The sequence below is a fragment of the Hylobates moloch genome, unplaced genomic scaffold (genome assembly GCF_009828535.3).
Source record: "Hylobates moloch isolate HMO894 unplaced genomic scaffold, HMol_V3 SCAFFOLD_11, whole genome shotgun sequence".
In the NCBI taxonomy this organism is placed as follows: Eukaryota; Metazoa; Chordata; class Mammalia; order Primates; family Hylobatidae; genus Hylobates; species Hylobates moloch.
Window position 1 is genome coordinate 58,734,836 of NW_026652286.1, and position 19,044 is coordinate 58,753,879.

Genomic DNA, 19,044 nt, shown 5'->3' on the forward strand with positions numbered 1-19,044 from the left:
GAGGGGAACACCTGAGGGGCACCCAAATCAGACTGAGGGAACAGGGGCTGGTGGGCCTTCCCTGGGCAGGAGACCCTGGAGCTGAGTCTTTAAGGGTGAGTAAGAGTTACTCAGGTAAAGATGATGGGAAAGGGTGAGCAGGGCTTTCAAACACAGAAAGAAATGGCAGGTAAGGAGGTCAGAGGAGTAAAATAAAGGGAAGGTCAGAGAGCAGAAGAGAGATCCCAAAGTCTTATATTTTCATTGAAGGAGTGCGAACTTTCTCATGAAGAGAGAAGGTGGCATAGTGAGTGATACTTTCATCTCAGAGGCACATTCTGGCAGCAGTTTGGGGGCGGATGGGGGCTGGGGGGCTGCAGGGCCTGGCTGTGTTCCTGTGCCTGGGTTTAGGAGGATGTATACACATGTGGCTGTCTGTGTGTCTGTACAGCTGGAGGCTGTGCACCAGGTGTGCCGCCTGCATGGACTTGTTTTCCACTTCCACCCTCTGGCCTTGACAGCCTAGTGGGCTCAGGGGACTGGCTGTCCTGCTGCTGATTCATGGGTGAATTCACACTGGGAAGCCGGTCAGGGTCTAGCAGGCAGGTGTTTCCTCAGGGCCAAGGCACACTCCCACCTGCTGAGCTGACAATGAGGTGAGTGAGGGCAGTGAGAGAATGCTTCCCTCCACCAGCGCATCTTCCTGGACTGCACAGCCGTGTCTGCGCAGTGTCCTGGCTTGTGTGGGTGAGGCTGGCCTAGCCCAGCTAATGCTTGTCCCAGGTCTATGCAACAGGGTAAGGGGGAGACAGAATGGAGACAGGCTGGCAGGGGGCACCATGTCCCAGCTTTCTCTTTTGGGTCTCCCCTCCCTCTGGATACCCACTCTTCAGGCACTGAAATCGTATATTTTAAACTAAACTTTCTAATAGTGTGTTCTAACTGTGCTATCTTGCCTCTTGGAAGTTTATGACAAATACAAAAAATAGTCTATCACATTTCTTATACCTTGTAATATGGACCATAATGGGGAAAAAAAGGCAACTTGGTTTGTAATATAAGACCTGGGAATGGCATGGTGAATGCTTATAGACTGCAATTTAGAGTCTGAATGCCTGGGCTCAAATCTCAACTCTATGCTTAATGGCTATAAAGGTTACTTACTCTTTTTCTGTCTCAGTGTTTTCATTCATAAGACAGATGCTAATGTCTCATCAGTTTAAAACTGTAGAGTGCTTAGAACAGTGCCCGATATACAATGAGCATTCAGTGATTAACCTTAGCTATTATTACCTGAGTTTGAGTTCTCTTAGATCTATCCCTGACTCACCTGAAGAAAACTTGTGACCTCTTTGGGCCTCTGGAGAAGTCCTCTGCAAAATGAGAAGTTGGCCAACCTTTAACAATCCAGGGCCAACACCTGTCTCTTGCCAACTTATTCTTTCCACCTGACATGGATCTTTGATTTTTAAAAGATTGCTTGGCAAACTTCATTTGTTAAAACATCATCAGGGTTTCTCTCGGACTTTACAAAATGCTAGGAACAGCTCACAGTGCTTTCCTGTGCACTCCTAGATCAAGTGAGATGAATCCCTTTCCACTCCAGCTTTAGACACTGGTAACTCCACAGTAAGAAGCAAGTACCTTCATATATTTCTGGGTCACAGAATATATGATCAAAGGGAACCTGAACTAGAAGCTGCTTCATGTTGGCTTTGGAAGGCTCTGGGTTCCTGGTGTCAGTGTCTCTCTCAGGGTCATTATGAGCAAAAACACTTCAGTCAAAACCAGAGAAGGAATTGTCCTGACCTCCCAACAGAGACACCCCTTGTATTTGGAAAGTCTAAAAGCAAGTTATTATGGCTGGGGAAGGCCATTTTTATGGTGATTGGTGCTTTGGTCTGATGAGTTTTATGAGTTAGTACTTTCTATAGCATTAGCTTTGTAAATTTTCACCATGCTCTTTCAAGGCAGTTGTTATCCTCTCTATTGACTAGATGATGAAACTGTGGTCAGAGAAATGACTGGTTCACGTTTAACTTGCTAGTAAATTACAGCATTGTTTAGAATTTCTTACATACATTAAATCACGTATTCTTACCTACCTCTGAAGTAGTAATGATCTTCATTTTGTAGAAAAGGAAACTGAATTCAGAGAATTAAGAATTAGCCAAGTAGGAGTTGAATCTAAGTTTAATATTCTTTTTTCAACAGCTGCTGGCAGCAAACCAGCTATGAGGTGACAGCCCTTCCTCACTCCTTTGGCATCCCAGTGAGGTTTGAGAATATAAGTTAGTCCCCCGTGGCTTCATCAGGTGGGGTGGAAACCTACCTTGGATGTCATCATTGAACATGCAGTACTTGTTACGGTATTTGTTGAGCAGGCGGAAGGCATTGGCATTGGCAAAGTCTTCAAATTGGATGAGGCAATTTATTCCAAACCTGTGTGGAGGGAGAGGAAGAAACCCATGATTGCCTCCCTGAGGCAGATCCCTGGCAGATCCCAGCTTGCACAGTGGGGTGGGGAGGTGCAGGCCAGGGGGTGGGAGGTGGCATGGCTCCTTCGTCTGTGTTTTTGCCACTGGCTGGCTCCTGGACTCCTGGGCTTGGAGCTCTGCCTGCCCTATCATGGATGAGGATGGGGAAGGGAGAGAGTAGGACCCTGGGTTTGGTGGTCAGCCAAGCCAGCATCACTGTAGCTAAGATGCGCTGATGGCTCCCATGGCTGCCATGGCCAGCCCTGGGAGTGACAAGAGGGCCAAGGAGGGGCCTGCCCTCTTTGTAGCCTGTGGCCACCTGAGATCCCAGAAGAAAGCTCACTCCATATCCAAGAGCATGCAGACAGCCCAGCTTCCCCACCACAAGTAGGTGGGGAGCCCCTGCATCCTCCAAATATCTCTCTTGCTGGACCCTGAGGCCTGGAGTTCCTCCACTAGAGACTCCTCTGGCACCAGGCATTGTTCTCTGGTAAGATGAAAGGATGGTTAGGAAAGGCCACTACATTAAGACACTGTTATCTACTAACATCTTGGTGAAGTTGTTCTCCAACTTGTGGGTATAGAAGAATCAATGACTGACCTTGTTTAAAAAGCAGGTCACCAGGCCCATCTCACAGAATCTCACTCGGTGAGTGTGGGATGGGGTCAGGAACCTGCATTTTGAACAAGCACCCCAGATGGTTCTGATTCTGACAGCCCAGAGAACCCTGAGAAACAATGCCTTGTGGGTGAAGACAATGGCCATTAAGATGCTTGTTATGCCTTATTTAAAATCCATGCTAGCATTGCCTCCTAGATTTCATGGCCTTCTCTTAAAAATGACTGAGTTTGTTAGAGTTTTGTAACCTATTATTCCTTTTAACATTGCCTGTAAAGAAGCTGAGAGTGAAGTTTTCGCTCATTTGTAACAGGCCCCCTCAGCTTCTGTGGGCTTCTGCACACAGATTTCCCCTTTACTGCATTCTTGCTCTTTGATCCTGGTTTGATAGTTTTGTTTGTGTCTCTTAGCCTTTCTGGAAGCAAGTGTAGTATGGATTATTAAAAACTACTTAATACATGGATAAAAATAGGTTTCACCTCATGGGTCAATTTGTGGCTGAGTAACAGCATCTGAGGTCATGTCATTGAGAAAAAATGTCCTGATTGATCCACAAGAGGTGTCAGGGCATGTAACAGATAGAAGTGGCCTGCCCTTCCAACCTGGTGTGACCTACAGGCTTGGGACCAGCTTGGGACCAGCCGTGGAAAGATTTATTACCTTGTTAGAGAAGGTGGGTGGGACACACACTTGGGGGGCTTCCTGTGCTCTCGGGGCATCTTTCTGATGAGGCTGGTGGCGACGAGGGAGTGAGGAGCACTGAAATGGCCCACAAAACATTTTTTCCAACCTTATAATTTTGTGCATGGCTTACGCTGTCCAGCACAAATACCAGTGGGCGGGCAAATATTTGTTCCTGCCATGGTCCTTCCAGAACCTTAGCTAGTCAAGGCTGTTGGTAGAAGGACTGGGAGATGGATTCACATTACAGGGGCAGAAACACAGGGGCAGTGACTTGCCACAGTCCAGTGCTTAGAGTGCTGGGCGTGGGTTAGAAGGCCATAGGCCGGACCTGGCTCTCCACATTCAACTGAGTTACCTGCACATGTCACTTCACCTCTCTATTCTACCTCAGTTTCCCATCCGTCAATGGGCACAATAATATCTGCCTGGCCAACATCTGTGAACTATTGTGAGGGCTAAAAGCTGAGGGTAAGGTTTTTCCCCCAGCTTTACTGAGGCATAATTGACAAATACAAATTGCATATATTGAAGGTATACAATGTGATGATTTGATATATGTGTACAGTGTGAAATGATAACCACAACCATGCTAATTTACCATATCCATCACCTCACATAGTTACTATTTTGTGTGTGTGGTAAGAAAACTCAAGATCTACTTTCTTAGCAAATTTCAAGTATACAATACAGTATTACTAACTGAAGCCTGCGGGTAATTTTTAGACCATAAAATGCTAAACACAAACGCCATTCTGGCCACAATTCTTCTTCCTAGTCATAGAACAAATGCTGATGGAGGTTTGGTGGGGGGCTCACTGTGTCTCCCCACCCACCATCCAGCCCTCTTTTCCTTGTACTATGAATAGAAATCATAAATAAAACCTCCCATGCACAAATATAATGCCATGCTCACCAAGCCAAAATTTACTGTGAATTTCAAGTATTTGGATTGGGTGGGGAGGAACAGAATGTCTTTGGTTGCTGGTGACATTTTGCTATATATAATTTCTACAAGATTCCCAGTGTTGCCCCACAACTGGCCTGCAGCTAAAATGCTGAAAAGTTCAGACAACGAAACAATGTGATGAACGTTTTCTGTCTCTCTCTGTCTCTGTGTGTGTGTGTCTGTCTCTCTGTTTCTCTCTCTCTCTCTCTCTCTCACACACACACACACACACACACACACACACACACACACTCCTTTAAGCAACACCACCATTCATTCACTGAAGTAAAAATAAGGCAAGAATTATAAATAAATACCTTTGTTCAGTGCATGAATATTATTTATATTTAATTCAATTTTATATAAGAAACCCCCCTCCCTCCCATGGAGCAATTTGATGGAATATAGGATAAAACCTCATTAATTGGGATCACTTTAATCCTAGCTTGGAATTGCATAAGAGGCCATGTGAATCACTCATCCAATAATCTGGACTCATAGTTCCTAGAACTCACTGGATTTAAGGAACCCCAGAACTCCTCTCCAACTTGGGTAACCATCCCCTGGCTGCTTCCTGTACCTTTTATCGCCAGGAACTACTCCTACTCTAGGATTTCACACTGTCCCATCTCAGTCTGTGACCACAGCCTTTCCTTCTATGTCTCTTCACTTCCACTGCACCTGCTGTTTGTCTGCACCAAGACCTCTGAGCCCTTCACCATGTTATCCCAGTCCCTCAGACTCTCCATTATGGCTTTTCATGAAACCAGACCACTATCCAGTCTGAACCAAAGGTGGTTACTTCGTGGTGCTACTATCTTAGCACCATCCATTCAACCACCATCCACCTATTCATCTATCATCATCCAACCATCCATCATCCATCCATCCATCCATCCATCATTCATTTATCCATCCATCTATCCATCCATCCATCCATCATCCATCCATCCATCATCCATCCATCCTTCATTTATCCATCCATCCATCCATCCTCCATCCATCCATCATCCATCCATCCATCATTCATTTATCCATCCATCCATTCACCCATCCATAAATTCATCCATCCAAACACCTTCATTGAGCACCTATGATGATCTGATACTGTAGTTTAATGTTTTAGGAAGGGGTGGATCCATGAAGGAGTTGGTGGAAACTTAATGTCTGGAGTTTGCCTGCCAACTCTTTAAACTAATTAAAAACCAATTAAGAAGAGAAAATTTCAAAGTAGAAATTTAAATGGCTTAGTGGATAAAAAAACTTTTGTCAATTCATCCCTGTACATCCAAATACAGGTAATGAGCTTTCACCATAACACTAATTTAAATGTTAATTATCATTGCCTTACATATTCATTAAAATACTAACAACAATGGTAAAAAAAAATAGCTAGCTTTTATCTAGTGTTTATTACCTGCTGGGCACCGCGCTGAACTCTTTACATACATTATCTTAATTAATCTTCACATCACCTTATGATGTAGGTGCTGTTTCCAGAGAAGGAATCTGGAGCTACAGATTGCAAGTTATTTGCCCACAGGCTATTTACTCTATTGCACTTGGTAAGTGGTGGAGCTGCAATTTAAATCTGGTTCTATCTGACTCAAGAACCAGCCTCAGTTTAATTTTGATAGCCTTACAGGTTCTTAAAAAAAAAAAAAGCTAAATAGGTAATAAAGCTGGATTGCTTTCTCCACTGGGAAAGATCGTAGGTATGGTGAAGAAAACATTGACCAGGGAGACAGAAAAAATGCAGGAGTCTTGGCTGAGTCCCCTCTCTCTGTCTGGGTCTCAGTTTCCTGGTCTGAGAGCATTGGAGGAGTAGCACAACCTACTTAATGTTTGGGGCTGGAATTGAATACTAGAAGCTTCACTCAGATATTTCTTCAAGTCCAGAGCAGGGAGGTTAGACATTCTCTGTGAGAGCAACATATGAGGAAAATATGGGGGGTCAGTGTCTTAGAGCCCTTTGTGCTTAGGCAAACCGGACCAGCTGAGTGAGCAGAGCGAGGCAGGCACCCTCCAGGTCATACTGTGGAACAGAGGCGGGACCCCTCCCAAGAAGCCATGCTCTCAGCTCCCTACTCAGGGCTCTGGGCAGCTTCCCAATTCTAGTGCTGGCAGCAGCCTGCTGTCTGTCCTTCTGTCCTGCGAGAAGCTCACCCTTACCGGGGAGGCTCCTGCTTATCTGTCCCCTTTTGCAATTTTGAACTCTTCACCCTGCAGCCCTGGCAGGGGCTGAGGAACATCTGATGCTTCTCCAGTGGAGAATTCCTGCAATGGAGAAAGAGGCACCTTCCCAAGCCACACAGATAGCTTCCCAGACTTCCCAACCCTGGGGACTCAGCTGGGAAATGGCCTTGGAGTGGCCAGGGAAGGCATTCCAAAGCCAGGGCTCACTTCGAGACACAAGGCTAATGAGTGGATGTTTGATTTTTTTTTTTCCTCCAGTACTCAGGCAAAGGGAAGCCAGCAAACAGTGACCTGTGCCTGGGAGTTCTGGTGAGCTGTGTGTGACAGTGTGATGATACCCAGGCCATGACCAACAGTGCTAGCACCTGCCACCTGGGATTCATCCTCCCATGGGTAGGAGGGTCTGAGGTGGCTGTTCTGCCCTTTTCCCCAGCGTGTGAACCAAATGCAGAGCGAGGGATGTTGGTGGTGCAGAACATTCCAGGGGCTGCAGACCTAGTTTCTCTTTTCCATAGGTCAGGACCTGCCATTTTTTCAAACACCTGGGTCTGACCTCTTTCAGGCCTGAACAAACATGAGGGACTGGGAAGAGCAGGTGAACTTGTTCAACCTGCCTCTAAATAGAATGACTAAAAGCTACCTCTGGTGTTTCCATGGGAGTCCACGCTGTTCCCCTCCCCTCAGGAAAAAACCCACATGCAAGACTTCCACAGCAGAACGTTCAGTGAGATTATCAGTTGTCACCCAATGGAAAGCTATTTCTTTTTTTATTTCTTTCCAGGAACTAGATCTGACAGAATCATAAAAACTCGTGGTCTTTTTTTTCTATTTTACATATTCCATTAAACTCTAGTCCCTTGAGATGGTCTCAGAGAGAGGTTCTGTGGTTAAGTAAATTTGGAAAACTCTGTGTGTTACACATAGCGTATACAATGTGTATTAAAAGCTCTGAAAAATCTTGCAATAAGAAACGTGTTTAACCCAGCATGTTCAACACTTATTTGACCAGAGACCTTACCCTGTTGCATCTCACCTTCACCACCTATGGTGGAACACACTTTGGGAGACATGGCTCTGCAGGAAGAACTTTGTGCAGGGGGTACTGGGTGGATTCAGGGCAAGGCCATCTCTCCCCAGGATTACTGCCGTTGCTACTTCTGTCCAGGACCCTACAGTGACTGATCTCACCTCCTTCAAGTTTATTTCCCCTCTCCCAATCCATCTTCCACGTATTTCTAAACACAAGTTTATGTCAGCTACTTATTTTCTGAAAATCCTAAGAGGGCTTCCGCTGCCTGTGGGGTTATATCCAAATTCCTTAGGTAGTGTTCACTTTGGCCCCAGCTCTATTGCTGAACACCTACTCAGGTCTTCTGACACTCTAGGCACATTTTGCTGCTTCCTAACCACTGTGGGCCCTTGCACAGTCCCCTGTCTTTGCTCAAGCTGCTGGTTCTCTCTGTCTAGAAGGCCTCTTTTTATCCAGGCCAACCCCTACTTCAACTGTAAGGCCCAGAGCTTTTTTTTTTTTTTTTTTTTTTTTTTTTTGAGACAGAGTCTTGCTCTGTCACCAGGCTGGAGTGCAGTGGCAACCTCCACCTCCCGGGTTCAAGCGATTCTCCTGCCTCAGTCTCCCGAGTAGCTGGAACTATAGGCATGCACCACCAAGCCCAGCTAATTTTTGTATTTTTACTAGAGATGGGATTTCACCATGTTGGCCAGGATGGTCTTGATTTCTTGACCTCATGATCCACCCACCTTGGCCTCCCAAAGTGCTGGGATTACAGACGTAGGCCCAGATCTTAAACTGTAACCTCTTTTAAGAAGCCTTCTTTGACACATCTCTTTCCCTACCCTTAAAATAGTGCTAATTCTTGTCTTCTCTGGGCTCCCATGATATTCTGGACATATCTGTAACAATATATGTCACATTGTATTGCAATTACTTATTGACATTTCTGTTTCAATTAAAGAAATGTATTGGGCAAGTTATCTTCTTTGTGCCAGAAACTATACTAAGTATGATGTAATAAAAATTCAATTCAATAAACATTTTATGCTTGATACGGTGGCACATGCCAGTCATCCCAGCTACTCAACAGGCTGAGGTTGGAAGACCATTTGAGCCCAGAAGTTCAAGGCCAGCCTGGGTAACATAGTGAGACCCATATCTTAGAAGAACAAAGCAAAACAAAACAAACATTTCAAAGTGTCCACTATGAACAAGGGACTGTACTACTCGCTAAAACCTCACAGATTTCACAGTTGAATGGGGACACAGGAAAATAAAAAAACAGTTGCAATACTCTGTGGCATCAGTAATAATAAAGATATGTGCCAGGTACATGGGAAGCCTCAAAGAGGGCAGGCAGCTCTGCAGGGGGGAGAGGCAATGAGGGCTTCACAGGGCAGAAGATTAGGAGGTGGGGCTTGAAGGAAGAGCAGAGGTTCCCAGACAGACTGTGGATTGGTGGGGATGGAAGGAGGGAGGAGGGCATCTCAAGGAAAGGGAACAGCAGATGCATGAGGACTGAGTGAGTATGGTGCCTTCCTGGAGCTGCAGGAAAATACACAGAGTCGGATCTTGCCAGAGGAGGCTGAAGATGGGGAGGACATGGGGAGAAATGAGCCTTGGTGGAATGCAGGCGCCACCCCTTTCCATGCCCATGAAAAGAGCCTAAGCAATCTGGAGGGCAAGGGGGACCCACTGAGGGCTTTAGGCAGGAAGGTGGCGGGTGTTTTAGGAAGTTCATTCTGGCAGAAATGGATGATGGGATGGACAGCTGGGAGGACAGACTGGAGACAAGGAGGCATGGAACTGCAGTGAGAGATTGTGAAGTCCTGGTATTAATATAAGGCAGTGCAGACATGTAGGCAGAGAAGAAGCAGGGTAAAATATGTTAAGGAAGTGAAAAGAGTAGCCTGGAGGAAAGACAAAGTGTGGTAGAGGATAGACAGCTTTGAGATCGAGCAGGTGTGGCTCCATCACTTACTAAATGCATGACCTCAGGAAAGGTACTTGATACAAATTTCAGTCTTCACTGATAATAGTGGGCTAATAATACCTCTCTTGCAGTCCTGTTGTGCAAATTAAATGAGATAATGTATATAAAATTCCAGCGCACTATAGGCACTGAGTCCACGGAGGCAATGATTGTTAAGGACAGGATTTAATAATAGACCAGAGGAGGAGCCCAGGAAGGGCCGAGGATGGAGGGTGGAGTCCTTTACTCATCAAGGTTGGGGATGGGGAAAGAAAGGCAAACTTACTCGATAAGGCGGGGTTGCCACATGAGGAGTGCCAGGTTCTGTGGAATGTTCTAATGAACGTGTTCATGAAGCACTGGGCTATACATGAGGTCAGGGGAGGAGAACAGGCAGCTCAGGGCACTGTGAGCAGTTGAAGCCGTGGGATTGGTTGAGGGTTCTCAGGCAGCGCCTGTGCACAGAGCAGGGAGCAGGGCAAGGACACAACCCCGGGACACCCTGCATCCACGGAGCAGAGAGAGGCAGTGGAATAAAGTCCAGCCAAGGATAGTGAGCAGGTTGGGCCCACACAGCAGCTGCTACCAGAGCCACGCAATGGGCCGTGGTCAGGAGCATCAAATACTGCCAACATGTCAAGTGAAACAGGGACCACAGAGTGTACATTGGAGTCGTTGTTTAGAGGATCACTGGTGACCTTTGCAGACCACTTTTGGTGGAGTGGAAGGGAGGGAACCATCTGGCATGGGGTTAAAGTGAAAATGGAGGGGGAGGAAATGTCGGTCATCACAAATTTCAAGAAGCTTGGCTGTGAAGTAGGTAGGGTGACAGCTGTTGGGGGAAGTGGGACTGAAGGGTGAATTTGTTTTGGGGATGGGAGGTATACATATGAGATACAGGAGTCAGAATGGAGGGGAGATGAGAGATGACAGGGCTGGTGAGATCCTGAGGAGCTAGGAGGAGGTGGGGGCTAGAGCACAGCTAGAATGGGAAGAAGACACAGTCAGATGTCATAGGACAGATAAGAGGCCGTCACAGCACAACTCTGCCACAGACTTGTGTGAGGAGTGACTTATTCTGCTGGGTGTGTGAATGAGAAGAGGGGGTCATGGTTTGGGGAGGGATTCACAAGGATGATAGGGAATCTATTCCATGGGTGAAAAAACTGCATACCATGGATTGGAGAAAGAGGGAATACGGAGCCTGAGAAGGGCAAGTGTAATTGGGCATAATGATTATCTTCAATCATAGGAACGACCGTTTGTGGACAAGGACTTAAGCAGATTGATTTTGTATGGCTTTGAGGCAAAAGCAGAGCCAATGGGTAGAAGTCAGAAGGACACACATTCCAGTGCCATATAAGGCAGAGATTTCAAACACTGGTTGGAAAGAGACTGCTGGTCACTGGAGGTGAGTCCATGGTCACTGGAGCTCCACTTGGCAAGGAAGTCGTGGAAGGGATTTCAGCCCACGATGTGAGGGTGGACCTCTGAGGCCCTTCCCTTCCCAGCTCCCAGACTGGGAGATTCCCTGGTGTGCTGGGGTCTGGCAGCCAGACTGGCAGGCTCCTGTGACTGGGATTCTGGCCTAAGGGGGAAAACTCCCATTGACTCGCAACATAGTCACAGGAAGCAGTAACTTCTAAGCAAAAGTCCCAGGATAATGTGGCCATTCCTCAGTCACAGCTCTGACGGCAAGTCCCGGCCAGACAGAAAACACTCAGGAACAGCTTGGCTTTCCTCCTGATTTTCCCTGTTTGTCTGAGTTCCGGGGCAAGCACACGAAATGGCGCCAGAAATCTCAGTGCTGGGGAGGGGATGGTGGCTGACCTGCTGACCTCTCAACCTCCCAAAGTTCAGTGGCAGCACAGAGGTTTTCTCTAGGGCATGGCAACTCACTCCTCAACCTCCTGCTTATAAAGCCCATGCACTTTTCTTGGCCACCAACCCACTGGCTGGCTTGGGGGCTTCAGCATTTATGTCAGCCCGTATTTGTCCTTAGATTGTGCGTATCAGGTTGGCATGAGGCCACGGGTGTCCTCCATGAAGGTTCTTTAATTAATGAGGCCCGTGCTGAGTGTTCTCTTCAGTTGCTAGCGCTTTCCTGGGAATAAGGTCATGACTTTTAAAGTCCAAGTAAATGTCCCAGATCTTTTGACCACCTTATGCCCTTTATCAACCTTGATCAACACTGCAGGCAAGGCCATTGGCTGCGTACACATTAAATCTATGCAAACCCAGCAGTAATTATTTGGGAATTTCCCTTGTAGTTTATAAATTCCTTGACAGCAAAGTCTATTTCTGACTTCTTGCCATATTCAATAAATGAATTAATAAATGGATAGATGAATACATGAATTAAATAGGAAAACAAATAACTGAATGTGGTCTTAAACTATTTTTCTGGTGACTTTATGTGTCCATGTTATAATCACAGGGAAAATTGAATTCTTCAGGACAAGTCTTTGTTGATATAGTTTGGATTTGTGTTGCCAGCCATATCTCATATTGAAATGTAATTCCCAATGTTGGAGGTTGGGCCTGGTGGGAAGTGATCGGATCATGGGGAAGGAGTTCTCATGAATGGTTTAGCACCATCCCTCTGGGTACTGTCCTCGTGATAGTGAGTTGACATGAGGTCTGGTTGTTTAAAAGTGTGTAGTACCTCCCCTTTCGCTCTCCTGTTCCTGTTTTCACCATGTGATATACCTTCTTCCGCTTTGCCTTCTGCCATGATTGTAAGCTTCCTGAGGCCTCCCTAGAAGCTGAGCAGATGTTGGCAAGATGCTTCCCGTAAAGCCTGCAGAACCATGAGCTAATTACACCTCTTTTCTTTGTAAATTACCCAGTCTCAGGTATTTCTTTATAACAATGTGAGAAGGAACTAATACATTTGTATTGGCCACATTGTGGGGTACAGAGAAGGCACACGATAAATACAGACTGAAAATTTGGAGGAAATTTCATGAATTACGTGAAGGAGGGCACATAATTGGATAAGTTTTCCTTAATTTCCCACAGCTTTTCTCATTATCTGGCCTTGGGGAAATAATTTTCTCTTTGGGTCTCAGTTTCCTCATCTAAAAAGCGAGGAAATTGTATCAAATGAGTGGGTTGTTTCTTGCTCAGATATTCCAAGAATGCAAGATTAAAGTCCTAGGCTGGATCCCAGTGGGAAAATGAGAATTCAGAAGGATTTCTAATTTCAGTGTATGTATATATATATATATATATATATATATATATATATATATATTAGACCCTCTATACTGAGAGGGACTCAGAATGTGAACACCCCTGTGAAACATTGCAATCAGGGCTTAGACCTAACAGCTTTTCACAATCTTTTAAAATTAAAATAAAATCCTCAAACTTCCTTTGTAGTGTGGATGCTATATGCCTAGGGGTTTTTCTTTGCGTACGTTGTATTAAAACCAACAGGAGAAGCTTGGAGCTACAGAACGTCAGCTAAGCTTTTGGCAGGACGCTCAGTTCTAACATCCTGTCTTGTACAGACCTCCACACTTGACCTTGCCTGCTGTGGACCTATCTGCAGGCCTGAATGATGAGATGGAAACAGCCCAGAAAATGAAAGGACGTTCAAAGCTGGGGAAATAGCAAGCACGAAGGCTCTGCCGCTGTAACAAAGACAACACATTTAAGGAGCAGCAGGAAGAGGGGTGGGAGTTGGAGCCATCAAAAGCATCCTTCCAGCTCTGAGGGCAAAGTACAAGGCTTCTATATGTGGAGCCTCTGAATAGGTCAGTATCAGTGGGTGATCTCAGAGCAATTTTGCAGCTTTCTCTTGGGCAAGCTTCTGTTTCTCATTTCTATACGGAGAAATGTGTCTCATGAAAAGATGTTTGGTTACTTGAGGGGGCAACTCACTCTGAGTGGTGAGATTGAAAGGCCCACGTAACACTCAGCTTAAAACAGCTGCAAAAAAATATAAGAACACCTCACCCTCAGGAACACCCAGACCATACTACTCCCCTCTATGTACACATGAATCTACACAACACTGTCCCCTGGAGGAGGGAGAGCAAAACTGAATAGGTGTGTGTTGGGGGTGGGGATGAAGACCAAGCATTTACTAATTGCACATACCAGGGATCTAACATGGAAATGGATCACACCTAGGGCTGTTTCATTTTTGTTTTTGTTTTTTCCTTCCTAGCTTTAGCACTGGGGAAGAGAGGAAAAGTAATATTGGAATGAAGGGGAGGGATAGGTCAGGGACTGTAGACAGCAGTGGTGGACATGTGAATGGATATATTAACTCAAACATGAATGCATGAATGTGGGCACACTGAAACACTGCCTAAAGGAGAACGGCTTTGGAAACTGCCTAAATTAATAATAATAGCAAACATGATTTTTTTTACTGTCACTGAGGTGTATGTTAAACATTTTACATGGATGGCCTCATTTATCCATCATAAATACTTTGCCAGTCTTAAAAATGCATTTTAGAGAGGAGTAAACTGAGGTACAGATGAATTAAGTCGCTTGTTGATAAGTGTTAATAAGTAGCTTGTTAATGAGAGGTTGGAACTCAGGCAGTCTAGGTCTAGAATTCATGCTTTTAACAATTGCAGTTAGTGGGTAGGGTCTTAATTAGGGTCCCCTTTCTCAGATGAGGTACGTGTACTTTGTAAACTTCAGTTCTTTCATCTCTTAAAATAAAGCGAATAATAGTACCTACCTCATACGGTTGTTGTGAGAATTAGACAAGTTAATATTGTGTGAAGTGCTTGTGTCAGTGTCTGCTTATGGTAAGCAATTAAATAAGTAAGAGTATTGTTATTATTGGTACTTATTCATTGAGAGGAATCAGATCCCTGCTCCCCGCCACCCATAAGACCCTTATATTCCTTCATCTCTTCTGCCATAAACTAAAAGTTTCTGGTCTGGGGATGATTTTGTTCCTATTCTTGATACCAAGCGATAAAATCAGGCTGCTAAGAGAAAATGAAAAGGAAATAGCCAGCTAGTGTCATTGAATCATATCGCCAGGCAGTGAGTTTCTTCTAGCACATTTTGGCTTCAGTCCTGAGGCTGGACCTTAACTAATGAATTGCAAACTCACTCAATTATGCAGTCTGCTTGGTGCGATGGAAGTGAAAAGGTCCTAGAGAGTTGGGTGCTAGTATGCATTTTGATACAGTCTCCTAGCCTGTGACCCAGGACAGATTCCTTGCATGCACAGGAGTTTGTCACCATGCAAAACCTGGCTCTTGTTCTGCTGAGAACATGGAGGAGCTGGACTGTCAACAATGAGCCGTATCAGGCTGAAACTGGGAAACTATTCTGCTCCTTCAGAGTCAAGACAAGCCAGAATGAATGCCATATTTCCTTCCTCTGTGCTTCCTCAGATGTGGTCAGATTCATAGCCTTCAGTCTATTCTAATTGGTAGCTAGCCTGGTGTGGACTTTTGACCACCCACCAATCAACCAACTCCCACCCTCACCATTTACTGCACGAGTAAAGCCACGCTTCCTAGGAACTACCATTGGTAGAGATGTTACTGAGTCATAGGACCTGAGATAGGAATGATCTATAAAGGCCATCTACGCTGGTTCTTGAACCCTTCTACAACAGTCCAGATTCATCTTTGCCCAACCTCTCCTCTGACAATGAAAGCCTAAGGACCAAAAAAAAGGAAAAAAAGTTTAAAGAAAAGCAATAGGCCATTTTAGAAGAGATGTCACAATGCAGTGCATGATTAATTAGCAAATGAATTCTACAGCCAGTAAGATTACAGTCAGGGCAAGAGTATCAGGCCAGGCTGGTCAGAGTAGATTCCCTAGGGAAGGCAGAATTTGAACTGGGGCATCATTATGGGTTCTGCCTCTAATCTCTTCCCACATCTTGTCAATTTTAATACAATACTTTTGTTGCTCAAGAACCTACCATGGCTCCCTATTGCTCACTACATCAAGTCCCAAATAAGGTATTTTGTGGATTGGTAATTTTCAAACATTTTTAGCAGAATAATTCTTTAATAAAACATTGAGCAGAAACCAGATATAGAAGGCAATGAAAAACAATAAAGTGTTTCCTCAAGTCGTTTAAATTTTTTATGGTTGGTGGAAAGTATTTCATTTCTAGCACTCCTGATATGCTTCTTTGGAGTCCTGGGGCCCAGGGAAGTGTGGTTTAAAAACCACTGGATTAGATGACTGTAGCCCCTTCCACTTTTGAACTCTAATAATCATGACCTTCTGCCTGTATTTCAAGGCCTATGTTAGTGTGATGGTTAATTTTAGGTGTCAACTTGTCTGGTTTAGGGGATACTCAGATAGCTGGTAAAGCATTATTTCTGGGTACGTTTGTGAGGATGTTTCTGGAAGAGACTGGTAGTTGTATTAGTGAATTGAATAAGGAAGATCCACCCTCACCCAATATGGGCAGGCACCATCCAATTGGTTGATGGCTCAGATAGAACAAAAGGGCAGAGGAAGGGTGAATTCGTTCTCTCTTCTGAATTTGTAACACCCATCTTCTCTGGCCCTTGGGCATCAGAACTCCAGGCTCTTTGGCCTTCTGACTGCAGGATGTGCACCAACGGCCCCACTTTGGATTTATACTGAGCTATGCCACCAACTTCCCTGGTTCTCCAGCTTGCAGACACCATATCATGGGATTTCTTTACCTCCATAATCATGTTAGCCAATTCTCATAATCTGCTCTCATCCATCTAAATACCTAATATCCTATTGGTTCTGTTACTCTGGAGAAACCTAAATAATAGATGTAGCCAGCACCATTCTTATTTAACCTTATTTAAAATCACTAAACATTCATCTTTAGTTGGGCCATTCTTCTAGATACTCATTGCCTTCCCTGCATATTCATTGCTTTTCCTGTGTTCTTGCTTTTCTCATGATGTACCTTCTATATGGAACATCATTTTTTCTCCTGCTGCTTACTTGAATTCGGTCCTAAATTTGTACAATTTCCATTTCTTCCCAATCATCCCTGATTGCCCCTTTCTCTGAATTCCCATTGAACTGAGGGTCAACACCAAATAGTTGGGTACTTAAGTCTTCCCTAATTATTTTCTATTCAAAAATGTCTTCTTGGAAGGACTGTAAGGTTGTTGAGGACACAGCTGATGTCTTTTTTTTTTTCTTTTTTTTTTTTTTGAGATGGAGTCTCACTCTGTCGCCCAGGCTGGAGTGCAGTGGTGCCATCTCGGCTCACTGCAACCTCCACCTCCTGGGTTCAAGCAATTCTCATGCCTCAGCCTCCTGAGTAGCTGAGATTACAAGTGTGTGCCACCATACCTGGCTATTTTTTTTTTTGTATTTTCGGTACAGATGGGGTTTTGCCATGTTGGCCAGCCTGGTCTTGAACTCCTGACCTCAAGTGATCCACCTGCCTTGGCCTCCCAAATTGCTGGGATTGTAGGCATGAGCCACTGCGCCTGGCCTAGCTGATGTCTTTTATTTCTTTTGAATCTCATTACAGTGCCTAGTAGAATGTTGGATATGTAGTCATTATTCAGAAGCACTGGCAATGCGTGATCAGCTACATGCTTTGTTAGTGCTGCTTCAAGCTTCTATGATGAGTTTTCTCATCTCAGTTATGAAAATAAGGCTCACTTCCCAGAGTTCTGGTTGCAGTACCTACTGTTTCTATCTCTTTGCTGACAAAATGTATTCCCTCATGGAATAAGTATACCCTTTCCAGTTTGCAGAGTCAAATTCCCAAATAGGCATATTTTTTGGGAAGGTGATATGATTTTGTGTACTTTCACAGGGAGCCTTTTAGAAGAAATTTCCCAAACAAGGCAGTCACCACTGTCTTTACCTAACTAATGAATTTGCCATCTCCCTCTTCCAAGCTCACTGTCCAGAAACTTCCCAAGCAGGAAGTTTCACTGTCATGAAGTCAAGGCACTTTGTGGGGAATCAGGCCCAACATGTGCCTGCCTGTGGGGAAAGGCAGGCCTGATTCTTGCCCATGATGTGTCTTCGGGGCCGGGGTACCCAGATGTTTGAGTGCTTTCCCCACATATAGAAATGCAATTATTCCCCGCATAAAAGCACCTGAAGTTCCTCAGGTCAAAGGGGATTCCAGCAGAAACAATGGGCACAGCTCTGCTTGCGAAGTTTCCAGACTAAAAGGAAGCTGCCAGAGCTGTACGTGTATTGCAAGGTAGACCTCCATGGCAGGGTGAGCCCAGAGAACACACTGGGTCTTTCCTAATGTAGGTCCCTGCTGATAAAACTGTGGAAAGTCTCCGTGTATTGGTCCTTACACCCTCACCTTGGGCTTCAGTCTGACTCTGAAAGTGGGAGGAGCTGGGGCCGCACAAGTTGCCTCTTCTGGGGATGTGGTCCATTAGTTTCTCTTTTTGTTTTTCTTTTAAGAGACAGGGTCTCATTCTGTTGCCCAGGCTGGAGTGCAGTGATACCATCATAGCTCACTGCAGCTTTGAATCCCTGGGCTTAAGTGATCCTCTTGCTTCAGCTTTCCAAGTAGCTGGCAATAAAAGCGAGTGCCACCACACCCAGCTGATTTTTTTTTTTTTGAGAGACAGGGGTGTCACTATGTTGCCTGGGCTGGTCTTGAACTCCTGGCCTCAAATAATCCTCCCACCTTGACCTCCAAAAGTGCTGAGATTACAGGTGTGAGCCACTGTGCTCAGCCGAAGAGCTTCCAAATTTCAGTCTTTGCACAGCGCTATCAGAATCATTAGGACAGCTTCAAAAATACAGATGTCCAGGTCTCAACCCAGGCCTTCTGTGGCATATGAGCCTGAAGTCTGTATTCTTGACAAGTTTCCTTGATGACTCAGAAGCAAAGCCAGATTTAGGAACCATAGGTCAGTATTAGCATGCCTACTTTTATTAGACCCACTGCTCTGCTCCAGAGTGTATTGGGAGTGGGTGAGGGGGTGGAGTGTACCCATGAGAGCATATTCCTGCATGTTTTTGTAACTCAGAAGAAGCAGCTGCAGCTTCATGTGGACTAAAATAGAGGCCTCCTTTAGCTCTTGAAATATCCTGAACACCTGGAGAAAAATAACCCAGAGGCTCCTTTAGCCTGGGAGTTGCTATTTAGTTGTGGGAGTTGCAGGATCAGCTGGCATGAGTGCTCACAGAGTCACAGATGCTTAGGTCACAAGGCTCCTCACAGCTCCAAAGGGG

At 45.1% G+C, this 19,044-nt stretch overlaps 1 protein-coding gene across 4 annotated transcripts in view; it reads right to left on the reverse strand.

Moving 5' to 3' along the window:
* Positions 1 to 19,044, reverse strand: part of ME3 (malic enzyme 3) — a 240,380-nt gene that overhangs the window by 30,620 nt on the left and 190,716 nt on the right. For all 4 annotated transcript variants that reach the window (XM_058446557.1, XM_032167107.2, XM_058446555.1 and 1 more), the window contains one exon: positions 2,312 to 2,421. In XM_058446557.1, the coding sequence (XP_058302540.1) occupies positions 2,312 to 2,421 (110 nt within the window). The remainder of the gene's footprint in view (positions 1 to 2,311; positions 2,422 to 19,044) is intronic.